This window comes from Leptonotus elevatus, chromosome 8 (assembly GCF_054856555.1).
Source record: "Leptonotus elevatus isolate MCC_2025b chromosome 8, RoL_Lele_1.0, whole genome shotgun sequence".
NCBI lineage: Eukaryota > Metazoa > Chordata > Actinopteri > Syngnathiformes > Syngnathidae > Leptonotus > Leptonotus elevatus.
Window position 1 is genome coordinate 7563867 of NC_141246.1, and position 13315 is coordinate 7577181.

Below are 13315 nucleotides of genomic sequence, written 5' to 3' on the forward strand. Positions count from 1 at the left end.
GCTATATTCTAATGCAATTTTTTTTTTCAGTGCACACCAATCTTTTATTATTTATTTATTAGTTCTGACAACAAAATAAGCCGATTGACCCAAAAAAAAAAACTCAAGCAAAACTATGGTCGTGCGTTAGCAACAATAATTCTGAAGGCAGATGAAATGTATTGGACACACCTGTCGTAGCCGACGCCATAGTGGTAGGTGTGGTTGTAGGACGCTCGCACTCTCTCCAGCTCTTTTGTCAGCATGTGTGCGTGAAGCCTGGACGTCACCGACAACATCCAACCGCCGTAACTGCGCACGTAGACGTCCATCTCGGGCATCTCGGTGAAATATAGCTAAAGAAGCAGACATCGCGGACACAGTGGTGACTACGATGCTATCGCGGTGACAAGTTGGAAACAGAGTTATAATACATATATATTTTTTTCTTTTTTAATTAGTTTTTATTTTATTTTAGTTGTTTAGTTGTCATCTGTTTTAATAATAGTTTTAGTTTTTTTATTCCTAAAAAAAATGGTAATAGTTTTAGGTTGGATTTGTTGAGTGAAGAGATGAAAAAAAGTATACAATATAAAGTGTAAATAAAATAAACTACAATTCTAAACAGTTGCTCAACCTTCCTTTTTCCGTACAGCCAAACAGCAATGCCAGGAAAAAAAACAATACTTTATTTTAATTTTTTTAAATGCACTCTTGTTTTTATTTTGTAAACAGAACTGTTTTTTCAATGTTTGTTATTTAATAGTTATCTTGGTAGTTTTTGTTAACCTTGTTTAAAAAAACAAGTTTGCAATGATATTAAAATATTTGGAAATCGTAGTTTTTGGTGTATCTATCCATCTAAACTGTTGATATAAGAAATAAAAAAATATATATATATATTGCTCAATGTTGGGGGATTACTGTAAATCTCTTATTATCTGACTATTTCTGAAAATGTTTTTTATTTTTATTTTATGCACAAGCGCCATTGATTTGGCGTCGACGCGGTAAGGTGAAACCCTACATGGTAAGCAGAGCTGCACTGAGTTTTGTTGAATGCACAGATTAGCAATGACCTTGTGATGGCTTCTATTTCCAGTTACACGCACGCACTCACGCACGCACGCACGACACCTGGAATCAAGTTAAAGACACGGATGCTGCACCGCCCCCTCACTTTGTCGTTGGTTGGTGCCGGCGGCTTGTCTTGATAGGCTTGCGGCAACGGGAAGTTGAGCGTGTAGACGGCCGGCTCCCACATTTTGGTCTCCTCCGGGATTTTAACCAGCACGGGCGCGGTCATCTCCATCTGGACGCCTGCCAGCAAAACACAATCGCTTACTTTAATGCGGGAGGAATCTAAAGTTGTCGCAATCAAGACTTTTTACTTATTTTTTTTTTTTACCTGCTTCATTGGCACCGGTGATGTACTGGAAAAGTCTCCTGAAGGCCATGGCAGCACCCACGCCCATGAAGTAGGCCTCGGCGTCAGTGGACACCCAGCGGGTGGGGCTGTAGTGTCGCACCTGCACACAACCACAGTTTAATTGCAACAAAACAAGCCTTCAGTCACTCATTTAGTTCATTTCATGGTACTTCTCTGTTAATGGGAAAAAAACCCCACAGAAATAACTTGAATATGACAATAATAAAAAAAAAATTATCATGAAAATGGAACGACAAAAATCAGACATTGCTTTTGACAGATTTTGCTTTTTAACTTTCAATGTGCTTGTCTATAATTTTAGTTCTAAAAGTGTCATCGCTCACTTCATATTCATCTGTTTTGCAGACCAGCTCAAACTCCAGACATTCCTTTGACTCTGTGCAAAAGCTGCCATTGGTGCTCGGGCTGCAACCAGAACAAGACGTACAATTCGACTTTTACAAGGAGAGTCACGTAAAACTAAAAGCTTAGCATGTACAGTACAGTGGTGCCTTGAGATACAAGTGACCTGACTTAAGAGCTTTTCCCAAATAGTCATTCGGCTGGTTTTTCTTTTTAAATTTTGCTTTGACTAGCATGCACAACCATGTGCTAACATATAATGGAAATGTCATTAACATGCTAATGCTAACAGTTAACATTTATAGATGCGTTTTGTATTATTCACAGTCATGTACAGGTATTCCATATGCTGCCCATCATTGTGTGGTTTAAAGTTTCATGTACTTTCGATTTTTAAAACAATCTTCAATCTCAATGGTCCACAAAAATATTTGTTTTTGACAGTAGGTTATTAAACAGCTGATCAGAATTTTGTTACATTTTTGTGCACATTTTGAGACAGTAATGAGGGGCAATTATAATTAAAATAACTGAGTTTAAAATAAAAAAAAGTCAAGACAAAATACTAACAATGAAAAGCATGCCTCAACTTACCCAACACTTGCTTCAGTGGTAACCACAAGGGCCAACACAGCCAACACTGACGTGAAAGCCCTGCAAAAAAACAAATTGGACGAAACGTTTTGTTTTTTTTCAAATAAAAAATGCTTTGACACATTTTCAGTTCAAGCGAAAGACAAATTCAAAACAACACAACCCAGAAAACACATTTCTTCAAAAAGAAGCTTTGAGTCGTTTATTGCCCTTCCCAGTTGAAATTTACTGTCAAAATAAACAAAGAAAGACAATTACGCATAGTGTATTTAATTAAACCACGTCGCTTCCGGAAGTGTACTAGCTTAATGCTAACACACAATGCAGAATGTTGTAGACGGGCTAATAAAACTAGCATATCAACGTATGTAATGGAGCGATGAAGCATGATTTTATTTTATTATTTTATTAACATTATATATAACGATGGTATTACTTTATGTTACTAGTGTATAGTGTCATTTTTCTTATAAAGACCAGCTTACAATTATTATTTTTAATAGGGGAAGGTGGGTGGTTAACGGCATTTCCATTCATTTCAATTTTGTTTTTTTCTTAGATTGCAAGCGGTGTGATGCTGGTGCATTGTCACTGCAGCAAGAAGTAAGTGTTGCCCCTCGAGCCTACTGCTGCATCATGATCACCTCACTGGCTCTCTTTTTCTCCTCTGTTGCCACCGGCAATGACATTTTGAGGTCAAGTGAAGGATCAGCATCCAAAATAGCCACTTTTCTTTAAAGACTCTCATTAAGCTCCCAAAGATGATCACAATTTCCAGGTTATTTCTGTCTATTGAACACAGTTTGTGAAAGCTGCTCAGCTATGACGCAAGCGTAAACTTGGCCGTGACGCAGCACACACAACTAAAAAAAAAAAAAAAAAGTCACACAAAATGAACATTTGCTCTACTTTCTCGTGAAAGCATCTCTAGTGTGTGTTGATGTCAATGTGTGTCGGTGTGCCACTTACATGGTCCTGCGTGTGTGTCCTTCCCGTAGAAATGATGGAGACGCCGTGATGTGATGTTGCAGTGGTGGTGGTGGAGGTGGTGGTGTGCTGCACTATGACGCACCAGCAACCTCCAGCTCAGCACCGCAGCACGCCGGAAGGGAGGGGAAGAGCACCGCATGCCACCATTTACTGTGCCAATGAATACACATTGCTGCACATACTTTAGATACCTGAAAAGTATTTTTGCCCGAATAATTTTTTTATATCGGTACATTTTATAATATACACTTGAATAAAAACAATTTAAAAAAAAGTCACGTTTGTAAAATACTATTTAAATTTTTTTACAAATAAAATATATTAATGATAATGTTGCATACTCGGTCATATAGGTTACAAAAACATTGCTGAAATGTCCATTTCAGTTACTAATTCCAAAAATACTGTCCATAACACTTGACAATTTAGCATTTCCATAAAACAACAAAGATGAGATGAGACACACCCAGAACACCAGCTTTATTATTAACAGATCACAAGACATGAAAAAAGAAAATTTCAGGAAAGTTTATTCATATTTGAGTCCACACACGTTCATTGGAGCGTGTCTGTGGTCATGTCAAGAATCCTGGCTTGCACTCACACTTTTTCCAAGTAACTGAAAGCACACGCATGTTTTGTCTTCTGGAGGGGGTTGTGAGGGCTTCACTGCGTCTCACATTATTTACACACTCTACACACCTTTCAATACCAATAATTTGTCAATAAAATGGGCATCATATCCAGAGTAGTATGCTAAAGAACAAAAGCAGACAGAAGCAATGGATCTGGTCGAGTTGCAGAGTGGCATCAAATAAAGATGGGCGAAAATAAAGTCGAGTTTATGATCAATAATTCGGGCTCACTTTGACGACTTAATACTGAACTATGACCAATATGCATTTTTGAAATATACAACCTCAAACATGTGTGAAAAATAACATGTTGGTTTCGATCGATCAGTGAGCCCTGAATGTTGCGATTAACTGGGGAGGAAGGACGAACCTGAGCACGTGAAGGGGGCTTCTTGTGTTCTCACGACCTGCACACGCACCATAGAGGAAGGCTGATGCACAAGTACTGTGTTAAATAGAAACACACACACACACACGCATCCGAAAAGCTAAAATGGTCTTTGGAGTGGGCGAGGTCAGGCCTCTCGTTCGTCCGTTTGTCCAAAGACACAAATAAGTCTGTTTGCATAGCCAGGCAGTGAGAAGGAACATCTGGAAGAGGGGAGGCTGCACCAGTGCTTGGTGAAGAAGCCTTGGTCCATGTGTGTGCGTGCCACTCTGTGCCAGCTGGTCACGTGACGCGCCTCCCCCGCGCCCCACCCCCTCCTGCTCACAAGGTGGCCTCCTTCTGCCGCTCGCGTCCGTTAGACGTCTTCTTGACTTTGGAAATGCCCTCCAGGGCGCCCGACTCAGTCACTCTGCACACATGGAAAAGCAATTCAGTCAATCGGGATATTCACTGCCATTGACGAGTATATACGTCAAAGATCAGGGCAGTCTTTCCAGCATGTTCTTGGGCCTCCTCCGGGAAAAAAAAGATGCGGCGGCTCTACTTTGAGCCACTCCTGAATGACCCAAGTTTTCACCATCTCTAAGGGAAGAGTCCCGACCCCTAGTGGAGGAAACGTGTTCTTTGTGTTCGACCCGCAGTTTGTGATCGTATGTTAGACCCCAAGATACTTCAACTTCTCCACTTGGGGGAGGATCTCAAAACACCCAAGCCCGGCTACTTTGTAAAAACGCACTTGAAATCTCCCAAACATTGAACTTTTTGGTCATAATTCCACGTCCATGTCAAAATTTAGCAGTATTAAATTTAATAATAATGCATATATTTTGTGGAGAATGGGGTCAAGTTGTATTTTACAATTTTAAAAATTTGCAGAATTTCACAAGTTACTTCATGTTAAAGATTAGATAGTTCTTAATATGAAAAGAAAAATGCAGAGCTGAGATTATGCCATCTAGACAAAAAGGACCTCGACACAAATCAATGTCACACTCCTTTTTTACAGTACAGAACATCTTTTAAATTTTAACTACATGTTATGAATTATTATAAAATTACTGTATCAATGATAAAAGACTAATATGCCTCCCCACTTTTGTTAACGGGAGTATGAAAACTTAGGAAAAAATTATTTTATTGTACATTTAGAACAGATATAAAATTTGTGATTAGTCCAGAGTTAAGTTTTGAAGTCATGCAATTAATTATGATTACAAATCGTAATCGCCTGACACCCCTAGTTCTAACACTGTGTGACGCTGGCTTACATTTCATCCATCTCTTCGTCTTCTTCGTCCTGGGGCAGCTGGAGATAAGGATTGTTGGAGGCGGGCCGGAATTTGTAGCCCGTCAACACGAAGAAGATCAGAGTGGATACCTCCACCAAGAACTGAGGGAGGATGAAGATGAGCGTTATTCATATCACCACCGCTATTTAACTATTAACTCATTCACTCCCAGCAATTTTTACTGAAGCAACCACCATCGCTGCCGGCTGTTTTACTGGATTTTGACAGATTTTGCAAGGCCCACAGAATATTGCGTTCTATTGCTATAAAAACGTGGAACCTACCAAAAGAAATATTAGAGTCTCTTTTTTTCATCCTGAAAAAAGTATATTTTTATGTTTCCGTTTTAGAGCAATTAGTATTAGAATTTAGCTAAGTTTAATCATTATTCACAAATCTGTTGAAAACACTGGGGGAAAATAGCCTTGTTGATTTCTTATACTTTGCTGCCACCTGCTGGCCATTAATTCTAATAATTACCATTGCTATAAACCACTAGCGACCTCTTCAGGTCAGAGGCTGCATCAAAGTCTTCTGTATGCTCTAGCATTAAAAAAAAAAACATTACAAAAAAAGTGTATAAATACGTTTTTGGGACCATGACAATATTTAAAAAAGAACATTTTTACATGTTTTGGGGAGCAGATGAGTTCATTTGAACGCATTTTATTTCAATGGTACCTCGTAGCACCACTGCCACTGGAAGGGCATGGTGACCTTCAGCAGGATGGCGATGATCCTCGTGAAGTAGATGTAACACACGATCTGAAATAGGAAGAAAAACAATCAGCCAACTGGAGGGAAGAGAAACAATGCAAATAAGGTACTACCATGACGTAGTAGTGACGGAAGAGCTTGAGCTTCTCCAAATTCATGGCAGCTGGAGGTCAAAAGACAAAATCAAAAGCCGTCAATCAGTTGATTGCAATTCGTTTGACAGAATCAGTCAAGACACTCTCACCTTTTCCGTCCGTGCTCGAAGCCTCTTGGAGGTGACGGATGGACCTACAAAATAAACGTACAGCACTTTCACTAATTGCAAATGCTGACTCATCACATTTTCACCAAGCACCGCGATCCAGTACGGTGATAGCTGTGTCAAATTGAGGTATGTAAACAGAGTGACATCACAGCCACAACTGACACATGCTAGTGAAATCAACAAAGAAGAGCAAACAGAGGAGCACATCCACCATTTTGCTCTTCTTTTTTTTTTTTGTCTTCATTCCACGTCACAAAGCGATGACTCTCTGCCATCCCATCAACGGACTGCAGTGTGTTTAGCCCCGCCCATTGGGTCTACCCTTCTCAAATATTGACAATGTAAACTAAGGTTGTCCATTTGACTATATTTCTGGGGATTTTTTATTTATTTATTATAATTCGGCATTAGCTCTTCACAGATGATGGCCCGCCCAGGCCAGTACACATTTCTTGATAAATATGATGAAATCAACACATTTTAGCTTTTTTTTTTAAATCAATTAAACAGATTTTTTCAGCAAGTCAGATCAATTTGAACAATATATAATGAGCCGCCATCCAAAAAGATTAAAGAGTCAAAAAATACATTAAACATGTAATTTAAATGAAATGTTTCATACAAAATTTTTACAAAATAAATGTTCAATTTCATTTAATTTTTACCACATTTTTACCAATTGTAAAAGACCAAATACTCTCAAAATGGTCTGATTGGTTGTTTCTGTGCACTCGTTTTTCTATAACATATCTCAACTTTCCAGAGTTGACAACATGTTCTTCAAAGTAGTTCAGATTGAATTAAGAGGTGACATCCGTTCCTTGCGATTGATGTCATAAATCTATTCTGTAAATCAATAACAATGCCATGCCTGACAGAGGCCTGCTACACCTCAAAAAATGCACAGCACCCAATTGAACTTAGTAGGCGGAAAGTGGACTACAACTACAGCATAGACCACATATCCTCGCCCACTAATTTTGAAAAACGGAGTTCTGCTGTCTCAATGATTTCTTTTAAATGCAAGACGCTGACAACTGACCAGACAACAGGGAACAGGATGGCGCCGCAGCAGATGAGGTCAACCAGGAACAGGATCTCCTTCCACAAGGGGTACTCGCTGGAGCCTTCCTCTGTGGACTCGATGATGATGAAGGCCACGTTGGACAGGCACTGCAGGTGCGAACACGTAAAAAAAAAAAAGAGTCAACGGTAAAGACTACAAAAAGGATTTCAGGACCTCGCACGACAAGTGTCACCTGGAGAGGGATGACGATCATGAAGATTTTCTTCTCCTTATCAGACAGGATGTACTTGACAAAAGCCCAGCCAGTGCCGATCAGTGCCAGCGTGATGAACAGCAGTGCCCCCTTGAGCCTGGGAGATGTAGCGAAAATTGTAATATGCCAACACACGCTTGGGATTAAAAAAAAGAGGGATGTCAGGCTCACAGGTGAGTGATGTAATACATGACGGCCCAGCCTTCAATGGGATGCCCTTCAGTGTTGATGAAGTGATAGTTGATCTGAAAGAAAACGAGAAAGGTTGCATTAGAAGAACTCAACATGTTACACAACGGTAACCTTGACTTACTTGCCGATTCTGATATTTGGCAGGAAAATAATATCAGATAACTGATTAATTGGCCGAGTATTTTTGAAAATGTATAATAATTAAAATGACTTATTTTTGGTCCCTTAATGCTTACAACAACAAAGATATGAATTACAATCAGAAAACGTTGTCCATTTAGTATTTGTTTAAACTTGGAGAACAAAGAGGAATTTTCAAGTACAAAAACATGCAAACATTTATTTTATTTTTATTTTTAAATGCTTTTCGTTTAGTTTTTATGATTTTTTGTTTTTTTAATATGGCGTATTTTTGAAGTGCAAAAAAAGTCAATAGGAATCGTTAAATAAAAGTAATCTACAATTCACAAACAAGTGTTGGTCCTTCTTTCTTCTGTACGGTCGTCCAGTAATACCCAAATAACCTTGAAAGCTCACGTATGAAACTAATTGACAAAGAGAAAAATAAAAAAGGCAATTTGAGCTATCGAGTTAATTTTAGTTAGTTTTATAAACCCAAAATATATTTTCAGTTTTTTTAAAGCAAAAATATTGTTGTTTTTTTTTAACTATAATGACTTTGAAATCTATTAAAATTTTAATGATTTTTTTCCATAATCTTTTATTTAAAAATAAAGTCATATCCACGCTTGAATGTATTATTTAATAAATGATTCATATAATTTTTGTAGGATGAACATGGCCACGTGCTGTGTTTTGGACTCACGCTGTGGAAAACCAGCGAGGTGGACTTGGTGAAGGCCAGCGCCGCCATCAGCCAGTGGATCTTAAAGACACTGTACCTGCAGATGCAACACAGCTAACAGGTTAGCGATCGTTCCAATCCATCTTTCACATGAGAGACTCGCGCATGCGGTTGCTTCCTGTACCTGTGCTTCATCAGCGTGTACACCCACACCATGGCGGCGGCGAAAAAGACTCCGGCCATGCCGATGTAGAGGCGGGAGAGCGGGATTTCGGCCGCCGACAAGAAGCCTCCGGGATTCTTCTCGGTCATCTCCAGCTGCGAAGGACATGCCGAGGTTGAAGTGGGTGGGCGGTGTGGTGTGGTGTGGGGGTAACATGAGGTAAACTCACGGTGAAAGAGTACGGCCGGTTGATGCCGGGCACCATGTTCTGGCAGTAGTAGAAGTTTAAGTTGTACAGGCCTTCGGCCAGCAGGCCCAGTTGCAAGTGAAACTGTGGAAAAGGAGGAAGTTAGGGCCAATCAAATGCTGGCGTCGCGTGGTCATGGGTTTGCTTACATTGAAGGCGTAGGTGTCATTATCTGCCTCCAAAGCTAGCGTCAGCAGTTTTGTGGACGCCAACTGAACGCAAACACACGTTAGAGCACTTTTACATCCACGTCACGCACACACACACACACACGAGGAGACAAACATCACCTCAAATTCAGTTGTGGTCTTTTCCGCCGTCTTATTTTTCTTCGCCTGATCCACGGGCTCGGCGTTCGTTTTCACCTTCGCCTCGTCTGGTGTTGTGGCGGACATCTTATCGCCGTCGTTCACCTGCTCCGCCGGTTTAGCTGGAAGCGCAGCAGGAGCCTCGCGGCTGGACCTCTGCCCTGAATCACAACAAAGATCCCAATTTGGAATTGCTTGCACCTCACAGTATTTGTTACATTCAAGTAGGGCTGCTCGATTATGAAGAAAATATGAATCACGAATAATTTGGTAATAATTGCAATCACGATTAGGACAATCTTTTTTTTTTTAACATGTAAAAAAAAATATTAAGATAAATACATTTCTTTGAAACACTATACTTATGCAAGTTCCTTTTGGATCAAACAAGATTTATTAGTCATTTTAAAATAAAAAAAGGTGTCAATTTCAAGTGTACCTGTGGAGCTCATAAGGAGAAATGTATATGATTTATCAAGAAAAACTGCATTCAAATTAGTTTTTTGCTACACTTCTTCCTTTCCCGCCCCTTTAAATTGACGAAATTAAAATATAATAATAATAATGCATCGGATTTATATAGCGCTTTTCTATCTAATCAGATACTCAAATATGACTGACTGATGGTGTCAACGACACTGACCTTTCTCCTTGGCCTGCACATTGGTCTTTTGCATGCCGGTCAATTTGCTGTCTTGATCTCCGAGGACATGCACGTCAACACTAACACAAGTGAGAGCAAGTTAGTACAACATTAAAAATCCTCTCCAAATTCAAACCCCGCCCACACCCACCTGAAGCTGTTGATGTCGATAAGAAAGAGGATGAGAGGTTCATTGTTGGTGACTTTAGTGAGTGTGAGAGGGCACGTCTCTGTCTCTTCGGCCTGTGAAAAGGGGGTGGGGGAAGGAATAAGCATGTAAACAAACGAATCGCTGTTAGACTATTGTGGCACTCTAATGATGATAATGGGTGGGGGGGGGGGGGGGGCTTTTAAGAAGGGAATATAATTGGCTGCTTGCAGAGCTGAGTAAATGAGCCATCTCTTTGAAATTATTTTTATTTCGCCTTCTCCGCCAGCAGAGTGGGGAGGGCTGAGCAGTTACGCACCTTTAACTCATTTGCTCCCAAAAACGTATAAATGCATTTTAAATATCCCAAAGACGTATGTATATGTTTTGTTTATGCTAGAGCTTTGATGCAGCCTATCAACTGCAAAATGGTGGTTATTACATTAAAACCTAAATTACTCAGAATTCTAAATAGATTTGTGAATAATGATGAAACTTAGCTATATTCTAGTGCTAATTGCTTCAAAACACAAACATTGAAATATACTTCTGCCTTGCAAAATCAGTCAAAATCCAATAAAACAGCCGGGAGTGGAGGGGATTGTTTTAGTGAAAATAGCTGGGAGTCAATGAGTTAATTGTCTTAAAAAATATTTAAAAAACAACAACATTTGTTGCCAGTCTACTGTAAAAATAGCTCACCTGCGATGGCACAATGTGAATCGCTAATAAGAATTAAAACAGATCGTGTTAAAAAAATGTTTTAGTTATCATGGAACATTTGTCTTAATATGCCGAATATTCGATAATTTGTTTAAAAATAAAATAGATAGTGTTCAAATGAAATAAATGCAGTTTTCGTTTACCTAAAAAAAAAAAAAAAAGAAGGACCTCTTTGAGTGTAATTTTACTAAGATCAGAATATAATATCAGCCCATGTCTAGTGAGGTCTTTTCCTTTTTTCTTTTTTTTTATAAATAAGTGCTGTACAACTGATCTTGAAAAGTTGCAGCTTGAATAAACAAGCATTTTTGGGGAATCATCTTATTCACGCCGCCACATGAAACCAAAACGTTACATTGTATAATATATGCAATATGCTATTGATGTTCCACTTGGCACCTCAGCTACCAATCAGCTGAAAATTCTGTGATTGGATCAGGGCAAGTCGAGCACTGTACTCACTGTGTAAGACAAGACTCCACTAACACGGGCTCTGGAGAGGCTGAACCCGACCTGAAATGAAAGAATGTGTAATGAATCACATGATGAAAACAGAGTGCAGCACATGTGATTTATTTTTCCCAGCACAAGGCAACATGTTGAACAAAGTCTCCCACTGCAACTTTTTGAAGACAGCCCAACATAAAGATTCTTACCGGGTGCGTGCTGTAGTCGACCAGCTGTTGTGGGATGCGCAGAGAGTGGAGTTTGACATCCAGAGTTCCGTTAGCATAAAAGCCAAAAGTGTTGAGGTGGACGAAAAAACGAGTTTCATTCTGGTGAAAAAAAACCAAAAAAAAAAAAAGACTAATCACAAATGACCCAAACAACTCCATATCACTATGTATGTGATCACTAGGCGACTTAAAATTACATCACATGTGCTCAGATAACGAGCAATCGTGGCTCAGTTTGAGAACATCACATGACCAAATTCAGTAAATAGGTAAGCCATAACTGGTCGTTACCTGAGCACCTGTGTGCAAGATGTGTTTACAAAGGTATTAATTGCACATGAAAAATAATGACGTTTTCAAATTAATTCTAGATAAAATATTTATTTACTGCTACAAATGGCTAAATGAGTCAATATCCTTTTAAACTCTCTTAAAGGAATGACAAAAAAATATTGAGCTTCTTCTTCATTACTAGTAGTATCGGTACCGATTCTACCGAACATCCGTTCCTAGTCATGTCAGTTCATTTGTGACATTTGAAATCGCTGGTGTGCAATAAAAATAGAAAATTATGTGTCAAGACGAACAAAGCTAATTAGCTGGCTGATGTGATCCAACACTCGAGTCGTGCTAGCTACCGAGCTAACACGGCTGTGGTTCGCCTACTTACCTTCAGGGTGAGTTTGTGTATCCTTGCCTTACTGCCATCCAGAAGAAAGACGAGCAAGAATGCAGCCACGACGGCAGCTCGGTGCGCTGCGGCCATATTCCTAGAGAGAACGACAAGCTATGCTACGAAGCCAAAAACGATGGACGGAGCGGCTGGCAGCCCCCCGGTTGCTAACGGTCTCACAACACACCAGGGCCAACGTAGAACGATGATAGCTGTCGAAATTTAAGTTGGATCGCGTCGTGTTGTCAAACCACCACCACTGGGCTGATTTGGTGCGCTTTCATGGCGTCGACAAAGCAACGGCAACGTACGGTTCTTAGCATTTAGCAATTAGCTCATCTCGCTTCCTGGTGTTTGACTCCAAACATGCAACAAGGAAGGGCGCCGACGTCATCAGTACTCGTCACACTTGCGACACGACAAAGTGACAAAACAACACAGGTGCTGTGAAAAAGACGAATTATATTTAATAAAAAAATATATTACTTTGTTTCTTAACACGCTGATTGTTTTTTTCTGCTTGAAGCGGTGGAATTTAAACGAGTCGGGCCAGTTTTGGTCATGAGACTCGCAGTGTTGACTGACAGTAGCTTCCGGCTCCACGTTACCCCGGTTGCGATGAACGATGACGTCATATATTTGTAACAAGTCTGACACGTGGAACCTCCCCATAACGAATTACTCCTCGAGTATGTCACGTTTACTACTAGGCATAATTAGAAAATACTTGCACAATGACACACAGATGTAGCATTTAAAAAAATAACAAATTGAACGTTATATGCTGCACGTGCAGATAAGTCACTA

The 13315-nt window shown here is 39.7% G+C and overlaps 2 protein-coding genes across 3 annotated transcripts in view; both read right to left on the minus strand.

Moving 5' to 3' along the window:
* Positions 1-3463, minus strand: part of soul5l (heme-binding protein soul5, like) — a 5306-nt gene extending 1843 nt beyond the window's left edge. Inside the window, exons 1-6 of the mRNA XM_086083889.1 lie at positions 3335-3463; positions 2366-2425; positions 1753-1834; positions 1388-1508; positions 1160-1299; positions 172-335 (exon numbers count right to left, since the gene is read on the minus strand). Of these exons, the coding sequence (XP_085940015.1) occupies positions 172-335; positions 1160-1299; positions 1388-1508; positions 1753-1834; positions 2366-2425; positions 3335-3336 (569 nt within the window). The 5' untranslated portion in view covers positions 3337-3463. The remainder of the gene's footprint in view (positions 1-171; positions 336-1159; positions 1300-1387; positions 1509-1752; positions 1835-2365; positions 2426-3334) is intronic.
* Positions 3464-3811: 348 nt separating this feature from the next.
* On the minus strand, positions 3812-12922 carry gpr108 (G protein-coupled receptor 108). Of its 2 annotated transcripts, XM_086083739.1 has the most exons (19): positions 12696-12922; positions 12506-12605; positions 11815-11934; positions 11621-11671; positions 10439-10530; positions 10288-10367; positions 9627-9805; positions 9486-9548; positions 9319-9420; positions 9111-9244; positions 8948-9023; positions 8101-8174; positions 7909-8026; positions 7692-7822; positions 6629-6672; positions 6498-6547; positions 6349-6432; positions 5647-5768; positions 3812-4787 (listed from the first exon to the last, which is right to left on the minus strand). In XM_086083739.1, the coding sequence occupies exons 2-19, from the start codon at positions 12599-12601 to the stop codon at positions 4700-4702; spliced, it is 1704 nt and encodes a 567-aa protein (XP_085939865.1). In that variant the 5' UTR covers positions 12602-12605; positions 12696-12922; the 3' UTR covers positions 3812-4699. The 2 variants fall into 2 exon arrangements, with proteins under 2 accessions (XP_085939865.1, XP_085939864.1); XM_086083738.1 differs by having other exon boundaries at positions 12506-12921.
* Between the last annotated feature and the right edge of the window lie 393 nt (positions 12923-13315).

Excerpts from the sequence above, each read along its gene's own strand:
- gpr108 (XM_086083739.1), bottom strand. The coding sequence starts at position 12,601 with ATGGCCGCAGCGCACCGAGCTGCCGTCGTGGCTGCATTCTTGCTCGTC. Across the intron at positions 9,806-10,287 it reads TGTGCAGGCCAAGGAGAAAG|GGCAGAGGTCCAGCCGCGAG; the intron begins GTCAGTGTCGTT and ends GTTGTGATTCAG. Across the intron at positions 9,421-9,485 it reads ATGACACCTACGCCTTCAAT|TTTCACTTGCAACTGGGCCT; the intron begins GTAAGCAAACCC and ends CCTTTTCCACAG.